We start from the raw sequence: 19,373 nt of genomic DNA on the forward strand, positions 1-19,373 counted from the left end.
GTGTGCTAGGGCGTGTGCAGTCCATACTCACCCAGCCTGATGTACAGGACATACTGCACTGCCTCCCGGGGCTCAGTGTACAGGATGGTGCCCCTCATACTCAGCCACATGATGGCGCTCTCGCAGATGAGGCAGCTCACCAGGATGCCCACATACCCCCGGCCATGATCCACCAGCGTCACCGAGCACGACGAGTCCGACCCGTAGGGCAGGCCGAACAGAACCACAGACAGAACCACCAGCCTGGGAGCAGGAGAGAGAGGAGTGAGACAGAGGGGTCAGAGAGAGAGAGGAGAGTGAGACAGAGGGGTCAGAGAGAGAGAGGAGAGTGAGAGAGGGGTCAGAGAGAGAGGGGGGGAGTGAGACAGAGGGGTCAGAGAGAGAGAGAGAGGAGAGTGAGACACAGGGGTCAGAGAGAGAGGGGGGGAGTGAGACAGAGGGGTCAGAGAGAGAGAGGAGAGTGAGACAGAGGGGTCAGAGAGAGAGGGGGGGGGAGTGAGACAGAGGGGTCAGAGAGAGAGAGAGAGGAGAGTGAGACACAGGGGTCAGAGAGAGAGGGGGGGAGTGAGACAGAGGGGTCAGAGAGAGAGAGGGGGAGTGAGACAGAGGGGTCAGAGAGAGAGAGGAGAGTGAGACAGAGGGGTCAGAGAGAGAGAGGAGAGTGAGACAGAGGGGTCAGAGAGAGAGAGGAGAGTGAGAGAGGGGTCAGAGAGAGAGGGGGGGGGGAGTGAGACAGAGGGGTCAGAGAGAGAGAGGAGAGTGAGAGAGGGGTCAGAGAGAGAGGGGGGGAGTGAGACAGAGGGGTCAGAGAGAGAGAGAGAGGAGAGTGAGACACAGGGGTCAGAGAGAGAGGGGGGGAGTGAGACAGAGGGGTCAGAGAGAGAGAGGAGAGTGAGACAGAGGGGTCAGAGAGAGGGGGGGGGGAGTGAGACAGAGAGGTCAGAGAGAGAGAGAGAGAGGGGGGAGTGAGACAGAGGGGTCAGAGAGAGAGGGGGGGGAGTGAGACAGAGGGGTCAGAGAGAGAGAGAGAGAGAGAGGAGAGTGAGACACAGGGGTCAGAGAGATAGAGAGAGAGAGAAGAGTGAGACACAGGGGTCAGAGAGATAGAGAGAGAGGAGAGTGAGACACAGGGGTCAGAGAGAGAAACAGACCCTGACGAACTACAGGCTCTGTGACCACACCTGCCAAAATCACAACAGGTCCCAATGCTACTGATCTCCTGTCCCAGCCTGAGGAACAGACAGTGAGCCTGTCTCTCAATAATAATAATACAGTGTGTGATCTCCTGTCCCAGCCTGAGGAACAGACAGTGAGCCTGTCTCTCAATAATAATAATAAAGTGTGTGATCTCCTGTCCCAGCCTGAGGAACAGACAGTGAGCCTGTCTCTCAATAATAATAATACAGTGTGTGATCTCCTGTCCCAGCCTGAGGAACAGACAGTGAGCCTGTCTCTCAATAATAATAATACAGTGTGTGATCTTCTGTCACAGGCTGAGGAACAGACAGTGAGCCTGTCTCTCAATAATGCTCAATATGTTTACAGTATATGCAAAAATTTCATGATATGTCTTTGTTGTAAATGAGGGATCAGTGAGAGAGAGAGAGGAGAGTGAGACAGAGGGGTCAGAGAGAGACAGAGGCGAGTGATACAGAAGAGTGAGAGTAAGAGGGAGTCAGAGGAGTGACACAGACCATGCAGAGTGCAGCAGGAAGAGGAAGAGAGCCGGGAGCACCAGGTCATCACTGCCCACTGACCACCGGCGACGAAACACCACCATCCCCGGCATCGTCACGGCAACCACTCAGAGCCCTGAGGGAGACACACACAGAGGAGTGAGCACACAGAGACACACACGCACGCACGCACGCACGCACGCACGCACGCACGCACGCACGCACGCACAGAGGAGTGAGCACGCCGAGAGAGAGACACACACACAGAGGAGGGAGCACTCTGAGAGAGAGACACACACACAGTGACCATGCTGAGAGAGACACACACACACAGTGACCATGCTGAGAGAGACACACACACACAGTGACCATGCTGAGAGAGAGAGACACACACACACAGTGACCATGCTGAGAGAGAGAGACACACACACACAGTGACCATGCTGAGAGAGACACACACACAGTGACCATGCTGAGAGAGACACACACACACTGACCATGCTGAGAGAGACACACACACAGTGACCATGCTGAGAGAGACACACACACACACAGTGACCATGCTGAGAGAGACACACACACACACAGTGACCATGCTGAGAGAGACACACACACACACAGTGACCATGCTGAGAGAGACACACACACACAGTGACCATCCTGAGAGAGACACACACACACACAGTGACCATCCTGAGAGAGACACACACACACACAGTGACCATGCTGAGACACACACACACAGTGACCATGCTGAGAGAGACACACACACACACAGTGACCATGCTGAGAGAGACACACACACAGTGACCATGCTGAGAGAGACACACACACAGTGACCATGCTGAGAGAGACACACACACACAGTGACCATGCTGAGAGAGACACACACACACAGTGACCATGCTGAGAGAGACACACACACACACACAGTGACCATCCTGAGAGAGACACACACACACACAGTGACCATGCTGAGAGAGACACACAAACACAGTGCCCATGCTGAGAGAGACACACACACAGTGACCATGCTGAGAGAGACACACAAACACAGTGCCCATGCTGAGAGAGACACACAAACACAGTGACCATGCTGAGAGAGACACACACACACACAGTGACCATGCTGAGAGAGACACACACACAGTGACCATGCTGAGACACACACACACAGTGACCATGCTGAGAGAGAGAGACACACACACACACAGTGTCCATGCTGAGACACACACACAGTGACCATGCTGAGAGAGAGAGACACACACACACACAGTGTCCATGCTGAGAGACACACACACACACAGTGTCCATGCTGAGACACACACACACACACAGTGTCCATGCTGAGAGACACACACACACAGTGACCATGCTGAGAGAGACACACACACACAGTGACCATGCTGAAAGAGACACACACACACAGTGACCATGCTGAGACACACACACACACACACAGTGACCATGCTGAGACACACACACACACAGTGACCATGCTGAGACACACACACACACACAGTGACCATGCTGAGAGAGACACACACACACACAGTGACCATCCTGAGAGAGACACACACACACACAGTGACCATGCTGAGAGAGACACACACACACACACAGTGACCATCCTGAGAGAGACACACACACACACACAGTGACCATGCTGAGACACACACACACACACACACACACACACACAGTGACCATGCTGAGACACACACACACACAGTGACCATGCTGAGAGAGACACACACACAGTGACCATGCTGAGAGAGACACACACACAGTGACCATGCTGAGAGAGACACACACACACACAGTGACCATCCTGAGAGAGACACACACACACAGTGACCATGCTGAGACACACACACAGTGACCATGCTGAGACACACACACACACACACACACACACACACACACAGTGACCATGCTGAGACACACACACAGTGACCATGCTGAGACACACACACACACACACACACACACACACAGTGACCATGCTGAGAGAGACACACACACACACAGTGACCATGCTGAGAGAACTCCCTTTAGAAGCAGAAGTACAGGATTTCATAATAAGACATCTTGTACCCCTTCCTCCCTCCATTCACTGTCTCACAGACGCCATTCTCCCTCCCTCCCCAGGCCAGGACTCCAACCCCTCTCTCCCCTCCCTCTCCCCTCTCCCCTCTCCCCTCCCTCCTCCCTCCCCTCCCCTCCTTCTCCCTGTGTCTCCCCTCCCTCTCCCCTCCTTCTCCCTGTGTCTCTCCTCCCTCTCCCCTCCCTCTCCCTGTGTCTCCCCTCTCCCTCACCTCTCTCTCCCCTCTGGCCTCTCCCCTCTCCCTCCCTGTGTATCCCATCTCTCCTCTCTCTCCCCTCCCTCTCCCTGTGTCTCCCCTCCCTCTCACCTCTGGCCTCTCCCTGTCTCCTCCTGTTTCAGAGGCGTCTCTCCGACATACTGGAAAGCTTGACTTTCACTCCTGCACTCTGGTTCATAATCTCACTTCCGCCCTCCTCCCTTGTACAAGGTTCTTTAGCTCTTTCCACACACAACTTCCCCCTTTCACTCTGTCTCACTCTCTCCCCTCCTCTGTATAATCAGACTCCACTGACACTGACAGAGCAGTCTGACACTCTCCAGACTGGACTGACTGGACTGTGAGCTGGATTAGTTATTAACTGGGATTATAATCAGACTCCACTGACACTGACAGAGCAGTCTGACACTCTCCAGACTGGACTGACTGGACTGTGAGCTGGATTAGTTATTAACTGGGATTATAATCAGACTCCACTGACACTGACAGAGCAGTCTGAGACTCTCCAGGCTGGACTGGACTGACTGGACAGTGAGCTGGATTAGTTATTAACTGGGATTATAATCAGACTCCGATGACACTGACAGAGCAGTCTGAGACTCTCCAGGCTGGACTGACTGGACTGTGAGCTGGATTAGTTATTAACTGGGATTATAATCAGACTCACACTGACACTGACAGAGCAGTCTGAGACTCTCCAGGCTGGACTGGACTGACTGGACAGTGAGCTGGATTAGTTATTAACTGGGATTATAATCAGACTCCGATGACACTGACAGAGCAGTCTGAGACTCTCCAGGCTGGACTGGTCTGACTGGACTGTGAGCTGGATTAGTTATTAACTGGGATTATAATCAGACTCCACTGACACTGACAGAGCAGTCTGAGACTCTCCAGGCTGGTCTGGACTGACTGGAGTGTGAGCTGGATTAGTTATTAACTGGGATTATAATCAGACTCCACTGACACTGACAGAGCAGTCTGACACTCTCCAGACTGGACTGGACTGACTGGACTGTGAGCTGGATTAGTTATTAACTGGGATTATAATCAGACTCACACTGACACTGACAGAGCAGTCTGAGACTCTCCAGGCTGGACTGGACTGACTGGACTGTGAGCTGGATTAGTTATTAACTGGGATTATAATCAGACTCACACTGACACTGACAGAGCAGTCTGAGACTCTCCAGGCTGGACTGGACTGACTGGACTGTGAGCTGGATTAGTTATTAACTGGGATTATAATCAGACTCACACTGACACTGACAGAGCAGTCTGAGACTCTCCAGGCTGGTCTGACTGGACTGTGAGCTGGATTAGTTATTAACTGGGATTATAATCAGACTCCACTGACACTGACAGAGCAGTCTGAGACTCTCCAGGCTGGACTGGACTGACTGGACTGTGAGCTGGATTAGTTATTAACTGGGATTATAATCAGACTCCACTGACACTGACAGAGCAGTCTGAGACTCTCCAAGCTGGACTGGACTGACTGGACTGTGAGCTGGATTAGTTATTAACTGGGATTATAATCAGACTCCACTGACACTGACAGAGCAGTCTGAGACTCTCCAGGCTGGACTGGACTGACTGGACTGTGAGCTGGATTAGTTATTAACTGGGATTATAATCAGACTCCACTGACACTGACAGAGCAGTCTGACACTCTCCAGGCTGGACTGACTGGACTGTGAGCTGGATTAGTTATTAACTGGGATTATAATCAGACTCCACTGACACTGACAGAGCAGTCTGAGACTCTCCAGGCTGGACTGGACTGACTGGACTGTGAGCTGGATTAGTTATAAACTGGGATTATAATCAGACTCCAATGACACTGACAGAGCAGTCTGAGACTCTCCAGGCTGGACTGGACTGACTGGACTGTGAGCTGGATTAGTTATAAACTGGGATTATAATCAGACTCCACTGACACTGACAGAGCAGTCTGACACTCTCCAGGCTGGACTGACTGGACTGTGAGCTGGATTAGTTATTAACTGGGATTATAATCAGACTCCACTGACACTGACAGAGCAGTCTGAGACTCTCCAGGCTGGACTGGACTGACTGGACTGTGAGCTGGATTAGTTATAAACTGGGATTATAATCAGACTCCAATGACACTGACAGAGCAGTCTGAGACTCTCCAGGCTGGACTGGACTGACTGGACTGTGAGCTGGATTAGTTATAAACTGGGATTATAATCAGACTCCACTGACACTGACAGAGCAGTCTGAGACTCTCCAGGCTGGACTGGACTGACTGGAGTGTGAGCTGGATTAGTTATAAACTGGGATTATAATCAGACTCCAATGACACTGACAGAGCAGTCTGAGACTCTCCAGGCTGGACTGGACTGACTGGACAGTGAGCTGGATTAGTTATTAACTGGGATTATAATCAGACTCCACTGACATTTACAGAGCAGTCTGAGACTCTCCAGGCTGGACTAACTGACTGGACTGTGAGCTGGATTAGTTATTAACTGGGATTATAATCAGACTCCACTGACACTGACAGAGCAGTCTGAGACTCTCCAGGCTGGACTAACTGACTGGACTGTGAGCTGGATTAGTTATTAACTGGGATTATAATCAGACTCCACTGACACTGACAGAGCAGTCTGAGACTCTCCAGGCTGGTCTGGACTGACTGGACTGTGAGCTGGATTAGTTATTAATTGGGATTATAATCAGACTCCACTGACACTGACAGAGCAGTCTGAGACTCTCCAGGCTGGACTGGACTGACTGGACTGTGAGCTGGATTAGTTATTAATTGGGATTATAATCAGACTCCACTGACACTGACAGAGCAGTCTGACACTCTCCAGGCTAGGCTGGTCTGACTGGACTGTGAGCTGGATTAGTTATTAACTGGGATTATAATCAGACTCACACTGACACTGACAGAGCAGTCTGAGACTCTCCAGGCTAGGCTGGTCTGACTGGACTGTGAGCTGGATTAGTTATTAACTGGGATTATAATCAGACTCCACTGACACTGACAGAGCTAGGCTGGTCTGACTGGAGTGTGAGCTGGATTAGTTATTAACTGGGATTATAATCAGACTCACACTGACACTGACAGAGCAGTCTGACACTCTCCAGGCTGGACTGACTGGACTGTGAGCTTGATTAGTTATAAACTGGGATTATAATCAGACTCACACTGACACTGACAGAGCAGTCTGAGACTCTCCAGGCTGGACTGGACTGACTGGACTGTGAGCTGGATTAGTTATTAACTGGGATTATAATCAGACTCAAACTGACACTGACAGAGCAGTCTGACACTCTCCAGGCTGGACTGATTGGACTGTGAGCTGGATTAGTTATAAACTGGGATTATAATCAGACTCACACTGACACTGACAGAGCAGTCTGAGACTCTTCAGGCTGGACTGGTCTGACTGGACTGTGAGCTGGATTAGTTATAAACTGGGATTATAATCAGACTCCACTGACACTGACAGAGCAGTATGAGACTCTCCAGGCTGGACTGGACTGACTGCACTGTGAGCTGGATTAGGTATTAACTGGGATTATAATCAGACTCCACTGACACTGACAGAGCAGTCTGACACTCTCCAGACTGGACTGGACTGACTGGACAGTGAGCTGGATTAGTTATTAACTGGGATTATAATCAGACTCCACTGACATTTACAGAGCAGTCTGAGACTCTCCAGGCTGGACTAACTGACTGGACTGTGAGCTGGATTAGTTATTAACTGGGATTATAATCAGACTCCACTGACACTGACAGAGCAGTCTGAGACTCTCCAGGCTGGACTAACTGACTGGACTGTGAGCTGGATTAGTTATTAACTGGGATTATAATCAGGCTCCACTGACACTGACAGAGCAGTCTGAGACTCTCCAGGCTGGTCTGGACTGACTGGACTGTGAGCTGGATTAGTTATTAATTGGGATTATAATCAGACTCCACTGACACTGACAGAGCAGTCTGAGACTCTCCAGGCTGGACTGGACTGACAGGACTGTGAGCTGGATTAGTTATTAACTGGGATTATAATCAGACTCCACTGACACTGACAGAGCTAGGCTGGTCTGACTGGACTGTGAGCTGGATTAGTTATTAACTGGGATTATAATCAGACTCACACTGACACTGACAGAGCAGTCTGACACTCTCCAGGCTGGACTGACTGGACTGTGAGCTGGATTAGTTATAAACTGGGATTATAATCAGACTCACACTGACACTGCCAGAGCAGTCTGAGACTCTCCAGGCTGGACTGGACTGACTGGACTGTGAGCTGGATTAGTTATAAACTGGGATTATAATCAGACTCATACTGACACTGACAGAGCAGTCTGAGACTCTCCAGGCTGGACTGACTGGACTGTGAGCTGGATTACTTATAAACTGGGATTATAATCAGACTCACACTGACACTGACAGAGCAGTCTGAGACTCTCCAGGCTGGACTGGACTGACTGGACTGTGAGCTGGATTAGTTATTAACTGGGATTATAATCAGACTCCACTGACACTGACAGAGCAGTCTGAGACTCTCCAGGCTAGGCTGGTCTGACTGGACTGTGAGCTGGATTAGTTATTAACTGGGATTATAATCAGACTCATACTGACACTGACAGAGCAGTCTGAGACTCTCCAGGCTGGACTGGACTGACTGGACTGTGAGCTGGATTAGTTATTAACTGGGATTATAATCAGACTCCACTGACACTGACAGAGCAGTCTGACACTCTCCAGACTGGACTGGACTGACTGGACAGTGAGCTGGATTAGTTATTAACTGGGATTATAATCAGACTCCACTGACATTTACAGAGCAGTCTAGGACTCTCCAGGCTGGACTGACTGGACTATGAGCTGGATTAGTTATTAACTGGGATTATAATCAGACTCAAACTGACATTTACAGAGCAGTCTAGGACTCTCCAGGCTGGACTGACTGGACTGTGAGCTGGATTAGTTATTAACTGGGATTATAATCAGACTCACACTGACACTGACAGAGCAGTCTGAGACTCTCCAGGCTGGACTGACTGGACTGTGAGCTGGATTAGTTATTAACTGGGATTATAATCAGACTCCACTGACACTAACAGAGCAGTCTGAGACTCTCCAGGCTGGACTGACTGGACTGTGAGCTGGATTAGTTATTAACTGGGATTATAATCAGACTCACACTGACACTGACAGAGCAGTCTGAGACTCTCCAGGCTGGACTAACTGACTGGACTGTGAGCTGGATTAGTTATTAACTGGGATTATAATCAGACTCCACTGACACTGACAGAGCAGTCTGAGACTCTCCAGGCTGGACTGGACTGACTGGAGTGTGAGCTGGATTAGTTATTAACTGGGATTATAATCAGACTCAGACTGACACTGAAATGAAGGTGAAAATAATTGAAATTTGTAATTGGTCTCGGATTTAAAGAGCCTCTGTCTTTTAACTGCGACCAGTCTCTGTCGCTAAACACCCAACACATCCTGTGAGAAGAAAAACCGTAGTGTTTGTAGCGACAGCTGACCGGGAGCCCTGAGAATCGATGCGTGGTGGAAGAGCACACACACAGCAGCAGGTCAGCGTGGAGGGAGGCAGAGGGAGAGGAGACCAGCAGGCCTGAGCCTGAGTGCGGAGGATGCAGAGAGAGTGGGAGGGAGTGTGAGACTGGATCTGCTGTGGCAAAAACTGAAAAACTGATTTTGTGCCAAAGCCGAGTGTGTGCTGAAGAGATAAAAACATCACAGTGATTGGAAGGGAGAGACGGGGGGCTGAGAGGGAGAGAGAAAGAGACAGCGAGAAAGAGGGACACACTGGGACATCATACATTGTGTGATCTCCTGTCCCAGCCTGAGGAACAGTGAGCCTGTCTCTCAATAATAATACAGTGTGTGATCTCCTATCCCAGCCTGAGGAACAGAAAGTGAGCCTGTCTCTCAATTATAATAATACAGTGTGTGATCTCCTGTCACAGGCTGAGGAACACTGAGCCTGTCTCTCAATAATAATAATACAGTGTGTGATCGCCTGTCACAGCCTGAGGAACAGACAGTGAGCCTGTCTCTCAATATTAATAATACAGTGTGTGATCTCCTGTCTCAGCCTGAGGAACAGACAGTGAGCCTGTCTCTCAATAATAATAATACTACAGTGTGTGATCTCCTGTCCCAGCCTGAGGAACAGTGAGCCTGTCTCTCAATTATAATAATACAGTGTGTGATCTCCTGTCCCAGCCTGAGGAACAGTGAGCCTGTCTCTCAATAATAATAATACAGTGTGTGATCGCCTGTCACAGCCTGAGGAACAGACAGTGAGCCTGTCTCTCAATATTAATAATACAGTGTGTGATCTCCTGTCCCAGCCTGAGGAACAGTGAGCTTGTCTCTCAATAATAATAATAATAATAATAATAATAATAATAATAATACAGTGTGTGATCTCCTGTCTCAGCCTGAGGAACAGACAGTGAGCCTGTCTCTCAATAATACTCAGTTGAACTGGCAGCCCAGTATGTGATCTCTTGTCACAGTCTGAGGAACAGTGAGTCTGTCTCCCAATAATAATAATACAGTGTGTGACTTCCTGTCCCAGCCTGAGGAACAGACAGTGAGCCTGTCTCTCAATTATAATAATACAGTGTGTGATCTCCTGTCCCAGCCTGAGGAACAGACAGTGAGCCTGTCTCTCAATAATAATAATACAGTGTGTGATGTGTGTGGCACATACTGTATTATTACAGTTATTGTAATATGTCTCTCAATTATCTCAAAAGTCTTTTAGCCACCAGCACAAAACATGAAAGGTAAGCCCAGTTTTTTAAGAGGCCTCCAAAATAGCATTCACTTAAAAGTTAAAAAAACAACTGGTCTGGAGACAGTTATTGGATAAAAAACTCTATATTGAACTAGTCTGTACTTTAAAACCAAATAAAATACAGCTTGGACTACTTGTATTCAAAAAGCCCAAGTTAAAGAATTTAACAGACTAATCCAGCAGCTGTATCACCCTGTGACCCTGCTGGCAGCCCCCTGGAGCTCAGCTGGTGTGAACCTGGCCAGTACCTGGATGGGAGACTCCTGGGAAAGCTGAGGCTGCTGCTGGAAGAGGTGTTAGTGGAGCCAGCAGGGGGCACTCACACTGTGGTCTGTGTGGGTCCTAATGCCCCAGTATAGTGACGGGGACACTATACTGTATCTCGTCCTTCGGTTGAGATGTAAAACCGAGGTCCTGACTCTCTGTGGTCATTAAAAATCCCAGGGCGTCTCTCGAGAAGAGTAGGGGTGTTACCCCAGTGTCCTGGTCACATTTCTCCCTGGTCTTTACCAGTCATGGCCTCCTAATAACCCCCCTCTCTGAACTGGTTCATCACTCTGCTCTCCTCCCCACTGAGAGCTGGTGTGTGTGAGAGGACTGGAGCATCATCCAGGTGGGGCTGCACACTGGTGGGGGTGGAGGGGTCCCCATTACCTGTAAAGAGCTTTGAGTGGAGTGTCCAGAAAGGCGCTATATAAGTGTAAGGAGTTATTATCACTATTAACTTGTTTCCCAAGTTACAACTGCACTGATTGTCTTCGAGAAGCCTCAGACTGCTGTCTGTTTGCACCTCTCACCTGGGCTGATTGTGTTCAAAAGAAGTAAAGATGAGTACAGAGCAGAGGACAGCCCCACTGGGCCAGCCCTGGCCCTCAGCACAGTGCTCCAGGACCCTGAGGAGACAAAGCGCTCAGGCCAGGAAACGGCTGAGGGAAAACCCAGAGACCCTTATTCCTGACTGCTACCAGGCAGGGGAAAAACACATTAAAACCAACGTGCTCTTTTTTACTGAGCTGTGTGCAAGACTTGTACAAACATCACGAGAAGGGGCATCAGCAAAGGCAGGCAAATCTCCATAGGGGGCGCCAGCGACGCAGAAGACACTGTACCGATCGTCAACACTGTGGTAAGTGATGGAACAGGGCAGTGAGGCCGCTCCGGAGCTTTCTGATGAAAAGCTCATGGACCTTAAAACACAGGCCGACCTGGAGAAACCTCCCCCAGAAATGGGAGAGACCAACCAGACTCTCATTACAGAGAGTTCAGCCCCACCTGACTCCGAGCCCGCGAACACAGCTACAGAACAGCCGAGCAAGACCGCGGCCCCAGACAACACCGAATCACACCGCCCAGACACACACGGCCCCCAGCACAGCGCGCCTCCTGGGAGAGAAACCCTCCCCTCTGGAGCTGGACTTCACCGAGTTCAAGGAACTGATGCTGGGGAGACAGCACAACAGCGAAGAGACGAGGTTAGTAGATACAAGAACAAATGCAGAACCACCAGCCAACAGCTCAGGGCACAGATAGAAGAGTTGCAGCAGGACAACAGTAAGCTGCAGTCGGAAGTAGCTGAGAGAGGAGCTGCAGCTTGCAGAGAGGACAAGCAAGACTCTCAAAGAACAGCTGAGGAAACTCACTGCTTCTCACTGCAGCCCCGACTGCAACAGAACAGTCCTGAGGCCCAGGACACAATAAAATGGCAACACAAGGCAACACCCGGCAACACCCGGCAACACCCAACCCCAGCCTGTAAAGACACCTCCACACAACCTGACTTACTGCACACTCCGACACCCACAACACACACACCCAGCCCCACCCCACACCTCCACCTCCCACTGCTCCTAATCACTAATATATTTTGCTAATCACTAATATATGTATGTGTCCTACATAGATTTGGTATAGCTCCAGAAAACAAAAATAATTGTAAAAAAAAATTCAAGCGCACATCATGAGATCACTCTCAAGCAGTATGTGGAACATTCAGGGTCTGGGCTCATCAGCATTTGGGCTGAAGAGCACTGATCCCGAGTTCATCAAGAATGCAAAGGAGACAGACATCATGATCCTACAGGAGACATGGTGTCGGGGAGACTTGGCTACCCACTGTCCCCCAGGCTACAAGGAGATCATGGTGCCCTCTGTCAAAAAAAAACAAATCACCCGGGGCAGAGACTCTGGGGGGATCATTGTGTGGTACAGAGCGGAGCTCAGTCACTCCAAACAAGTAGTAAAGAGAGAAGAGAAACGAGTTTGGCTTAAAATCAAAGGAAATAGCATCTGCACAGAAAATGAGGTTTTCCTGTGTGCTGTCTACATCCCACCCTCAGAATCCCCCTACTACAGTGAGGGAATTCTCCCCAGTCTCCACATGGAGATCGGTCATTTCCAGGGCCAGGGAAACGTGCTGCTCTGTGGTGACCTCAATGTACGAACAGGCACACTGGCAGACTTCACCAGCACACAGGGACACACTCAAGTATTCGGACAATCCCCTCTGTACCACACAGGTCACCTCACACAGGGACACACTGGTGTATTCAGACAGTCCCCTCTGTACCACACCGGTCACCTCACACAGGGACACACTAGTGTATTCAGACAGTCCCTCTGTACCACACCGGTCACCTCACACAGGGACACACTGGTGTATTCAGACAGTTCCCTCTGTACCACACTGGTCACCTCACACAGGGACACACTGGTGTATTCAGACAGTCCCTCTGTACCACACCGGTCACCTCACACAGGGACACACTGGTGTATTCAGACAGTCCCTCTGTACCACACTGGTCACCTCACACAGGGACACACTGGTGTATTCAGACAGTCCCTCTGTACCACACCGGTCACCTCACACAGGGACACACTGGTGTATTCAGACAGTCCCTCTGTACCACACCGGTCACCTCACACAGGGACACACTGGTGTATTCAGACAGTCCCTCTGTACCACACCGGTCACTTCACACAGGGACACACTGGTGTATTCAGACAGTCCCTCTGTACCACACCAGTCACCTCACACAGGGACACACTGGTGTATTCGGACAGTCCCCTCTGTACCACACCAGTCACCTCACACAGGGACACACTGGTGTATTCAGACAGTCCCTCTGTACCACACCAGTCACCTCACACAGGGACACACTGGTGTATTCAGACAGTCCCCTCTGGACCACACCAGTCACCTCACACAGGGACACACTGGTGTATTCAGACAGTCCCTCTGTACCACACCGGTCACCTCACACAGGGACACACTGGTGTATTCAGACAGTCCCCTCTGTACCACACTGGTCACCTCACACAGGGACACACTGGTGTATTCAGACAGTCCCTCTGTACCACACCAGTCACCTCACACAGGGACACACTGGTGTATTCAGACAGTCCCCTCTGTACCACACCGGTCACCTCACACAGGGACACACTGGTGTATTCGGACAGTCCCTCTGTACCACACCGGTCACCTCACACAGGGACACACTGGTGTATTCAGACAGTCCCCTCTGGACCACACCAGTCACCTCACACAGGGACACACTGATGTATTCAGACAGTCCCTCTGTACCACACCAGTCACCTCACACAGGGACACACTGGTGTATTCAGACAGTCCCTCTGTACCACACCGGTCACCTCACACAGGGACACACTGGTGTATTCAGACAGTCCCTCTGTACCACACCAGTCACCTCACACAGGGACACACTGGTGTATTCAGACAGTCCCTCTGTACCACACCAGTCACCTCACACAGGGACACACTGGTGTATTCAGACAGTCCCCTCTGGACCACACCAGTCACCTCACACAGGGACACACTGGTGTATTCAGACAGTCCCTCTGTATCACACCAGTCACCTCACACAGGGACACACTGGTGTATTCAGACAGTCCCCTCTGTACCACACCGGTCACCTCACACAGGGACACACTGGTGTATTCAGACAGTCCCCTCTGTACCACACTGGTCACCTCACACAGGGACACACTGGTGTATTCAGACAGTCAGTCCCCTCTGTACCACACTGGTCACCTCACACAGGGACACACTGGTCTATTCAGACAGTCCCTCTGTACCACACCGGTCACCTCACACAGGGACACACTGGTGTATTCAGACAGTCCCCTCTGTACCACACTGGTCACCTCACACAGGGACACACTGGTGTATTCAGACAGTCAGTCCCCTCTGTACCACACTGGTCACCTCACACAGGGACACACTGGTCTATTCAGACAGTCCCTCTGTACCACACCAGTCACCTCACACAGGGACACACTGGTGTATTCAGACAGTCCCTCTGTACCACACCAGTCACCTCACACAGGGACACACTGGTGTATTCAGACAGTCCCTCTGTACCACACTGGTCACCTCACACAGGGACACACTGGTGTATTCAGACAGTCCCTCTGTACCACACTGGTCACCTCACACAGGGACACACTGGTGTATTCAGACAGTCCCTCTGTACCACACCGGTCACCTCACACAGGGACACACTGGTGTATTCAGACAGTCCCCTCTGTACCACACCGGTCACCTCACACAGGTGCAGCCATGACACCACGGTCAACAGCACCGGGTGCAAGCTGCTCAACCAGGCGTACAGATGGGACACCGACAGCCTAGACAGATACCAAACTGCACTGGGAGATGAAGAAATTCAGACACTGTTGGACACATTCCTAAACACTCCGTATCAAACCAACAAATTAGGCATCAACTTGGCCACACAAAAACTAAATCACCTATTTCTCAAACTAGCATCAAAATCTAAGCTAAAAACAACTTAATAAAAAAAACTACCAAAAAAGCAAAAAAATGGTATGATACTGAGTGCAAAAACATCAGAAAAGCAGAAAAATCTCAAATGAAAAACACAGACAACCACACATCACAGATCTGCGACTCAGGTACCGTGACATGCTAAAACTTTACAAACACATGCTGAAAAAGAAAAGAAACACATACATAAACAAACAACTCACAGAAACTGAGGAGTCACTAAATCAGAACTGTTTCTGGGAGAAGTTGAGCAATTTAAATAAATCAAAACCAGAAGAATTGGCCATCCAAAATGGAACAATCTGGCAAACATTTCAAAAGTCCATACCAAATGCTCCCAAATACAAATCAATCAGACCAAAACACCATTTATGAAAAGCTAGAAATTTTGGAATTGGCTATCAAAGACAACCAAAACTCCTTAGACTCCCCAATCACTGAGCAGGAGCTACTGGACAAACTCCAGGCCCTCAGACCACGCAAAGCCTGTGGCCAAGATGGAGTCAACATTGAGATGCTGAGACACAGCAGCACAAAGTTGCAACAAGCCCTGCTCAAACTCCTCAATCTCATCATGACAGCTGGATGTTTCCCCGAGGCCTGGAACCAAGGACTGATCACGCCCATCTATAAGAGTGGAGATAGACTCGATCCCAACAACTACCGGGGCATCTGTGTGAACAGTAACCTGGGGAAGGTATTCTGCAGTATCCTAAATACACGAATACTGGCCTTCCTTACCGAACACAATGTCCTGAGTAAAAATCAGATTGGCTTTTTACCAGATCACCGCACATCTGATCAGATTTACACCCTACACACACTGATAGACAAACACGTCCACCAAAAACACAAAGGAATAATTTTTGCCTGCTTTGTCAATTTCAAAAAAGCATTTGACTCGATTTGGCATGAAAGATTGTTTTATAAACTACTCCAAAGTGGCATAGGGGGCAAAGTGTATGACATAATGAAATCAATATATTCAGAGAGCAAATGTGCAGTGAAAATTGGAAACAAAAGGACCAAATTCTTCACCCAAGGCCGTGGGGTGAGACAGGGCTGCAGCCTGAGCCCAACACTGTTCAATATCTATATCAACGAATTAGCAGGAATGTTGGAGCAGTCTGCAGCTCCTGGTCTCACACTACATGACACAGAAATCAAGTTCCTGCTCTATGCAGATGACCTGGCCCTGCTGTCGCCCACAGAACAGGGGCTGCAGCAGAGCCTGGCAAATGTGTAATCCAACCCATTGCCCTGTACAGCAGTGAAGTAAGGGGTCCCCTCTCAGACCAGGATTACACTCAATGGGACAAACACCCCATAGACTCTGCACACAGAGTTCTGTAAAAACATCCTCCTCCATCCTCCATTACTCCTCTCCTGGAGTCCTTGCACTGGCTTCCTGTCAAACTGTGTTGACTTCAAGATCCTCCTGCTCAGCTATAAGGCTCTGCATGGCACCTCAGTACCTGTCTGAGCTACTGTCATCTTACTCCTGACCTCGCGACCTTCGCTCCTCTGATTCTGGTCTCCTGTCTGTCCCCCAAGCCCATCTACACTCTGTGGGTGACAGGCCCTTCTCCTGCTGCGCCCCAGAGCTCTGGATCTGTCTCCCCAAGGATATCAGAGGGTCTCCTTCTCTAAACTCCTTCAAACTTCAAACCTGCTCCTGTAGAAGAGCCTTTACTTCACTGGTTCTGCTCTGTATCCCTCTGCTCCTGCTGGATTCAGTACATCCATCTGCTGTCTTCTCTCACTCTGTATCCTCACTGTGCACAACTTGTGTATTTCTGTATTGTTGCGATACTTTGAGAAGCCACCTTTAAAGGCACTATATAAAATAAAGATTATTATTAATATTATTACTATTATGTGCATAGAAAAACTCCGAACAGCAAGTGCAGGGCCGAATTAGGCCAATACCCTTTATTGATAAACGTACAGAAGAGAGTATTAAAGTATTGGCTACACTTAAATAACAGCAACCAAAACTCCTACCACCACAAAGTCCTGCTGAGCCAAGAACGGGGAGAAAGAGAGACAGAGGTGCACTTCCTACTGCACTGTGACAGATACTCTGGGATTAGAGAAACATTCTTCCCGAAATTCAGAAATCTAGTCCCAGAGTTCCCACACCTGCCAGAATCACAACGGGTCCCAATCCTACTGGGAGAGGGAGGATGGAACTCAGTTGAACTGGCAGCCCAGTATGTGATCTCCTGTCACAGCCTGAGGAACAGACAGTGAGCCTGTCTCTCAATAATAATAATACAGTGTGTGAACTCCTGTCCCAGCCTGAGGAACAGACAGTGAGCCTGTCTCTCAATAATAATAATAATAATAATAATAATAATAATAATAATAATAATAATAATACAGTGTGAATTACATTATATATTATATAATGCTCCATATGTTTGTATGTAAATGTCTTATGATGTCTCTGTATTGTAAATGTCTGTAGATGTTGTGTTAATTGTATACTGTATGCTTTGGCAACACTGTAATTCATCTGTCCTGCCAATTAAGCTTCTTGAATTGAACTGAAATTGAATTGAGAGGATGGGAGCAGGAGGGAGAGGATTTAAGAGGCAGACAGAGAAAAAGAGAAGAAAGAAAAGAAGAGAGAGAGAGGATTTCATGTACCTACTGTACTGAACAATACAATAGGCAGAGGCAGTGGTGGAGGACAGGTGTGGTTATAGACGTGATCTATTATTAATGCCACCATTATGTAACACAGAGAAACAGCCCACTGGAGAAGTGAGGAGACAGAGACTCTGCGTTAGCAGACTGACCCACTCCGCAGTCCTCTGGCTGCAGGTCTGCTCTGGTCCTGTCACAGCTCTCACCAAGCAGGAGAGTCTACAAACTCTGCTTGATCTTCATCTGTCTGTCTGAGAACACTGATGGTTGAGAAATGGGCTTGAACCCCTGTAAAACCCGGAGTGGATCAGTCTGTGGAGGAATGAGAGTCCGACTGGCACTGCTGTAAAACCCGGAGTGGATCAGTCTGTGGAGGAATGAGAGTGCGACTGGCACTGCTGTAAAACCCGGAGTGGATCAGTCTGTGGAGGAATGAGAGTGCGACTGGCACTGCTGTAAAACCCGGAGTGGATCAGTCTGTGGAGGAATGAGAGTGCGACCGGCACTGCTGTAAAACCCGGAGTGGATCAGTCTGTGGAGGAATGAGAGTCCGACTGGCACTGCTGTAAAACCCGGAGTGGATCAGTCTGTGGAGGAATGAGAGTCCGACTGGCACTGCTGTAAAACCCGGAGTGGATCAGTCTGTGGAGGAATGAGAGTGCGACTGGCACTGCTGTAAAACCCGGAGTGGATCAGTCTGTGGAGGAATGAGAGTCCGACTGGCACTGCTGTAAAACCCGGAGTGGATCAGTCTGTGGAGGAATGAGAGTCCGACTGGCACTGCTGTAAAACCCGGAGTGGATCAGTCTGTGGAGGAATGAGAGTGCGACCGGCACTGCTGTAAAACCCGGAGTGGATCAGTCTGTGGAGGAATGAGAGTCCGACTGGCACTGCTGTAAAACCCGGAGTGGATCAGTCTGTGGAGGAATGAGAGTGCGACCGGCACTGCTGTAAAACCCGGAGTGGATCAGTCAGCTGTGTCACCGGACGTCTCTCACCAGGGCTTCACGATGACACCTCTGTACTGTATACTCAGTGATGCTCAATGATATACCCTAGGAGTGAATGAACTGTTCACGTCAAAACGTGT

General features: G+C 49.5%; 1 protein-coding gene across 10 annotated transcripts in view; it reads right to left on the reverse strand.

The window, feature by feature from the left end:
* The window catches only part of dagla (diacylglycerol lipase, alpha), a 59,225-nt gene that overhangs the window by 37,501 nt on the left and 2,351 nt on the right, over positions 1-19,373 (reverse strand). For 9 of the 10 annotated variants that reach the window (XR_015928090.1, XR_015928086.1, XR_015928087.1 and 6 more), the window contains 2 exons: positions 1,695-1,812; positions 32-243 (listed from right to left, as the gene is read on the reverse strand). Coding sequence is in view for 3 of the 10 variants with exons in the window: in XM_088611332.1 (XP_088467458.1) it covers positions 32-243; positions 1,695-1,789 (307 nt within the window). In the remaining 7 variants the exon portion in view is untranslated. Of the gene's footprint in view, positions 1-31; positions 244-1,694; positions 1,813-4,090; positions 4,264-19,373 lie in introns of those variants that run through there. The other variant, XM_088611333.1, reaches the window with a different exon arrangement.

Source organism: Lepisosteus platostomus, chromosome 18 (genome assembly GCF_059453375.1).
Source record: "Lepisosteus platostomus isolate fLepPlt1 chromosome 18, fLepPlt1.hap1, whole genome shotgun sequence".
Lineage (NCBI taxonomy): Eukaryota > Metazoa > Chordata > Actinopteri > Semionotiformes > Lepisosteidae > Lepisosteus > Lepisosteus platostomus.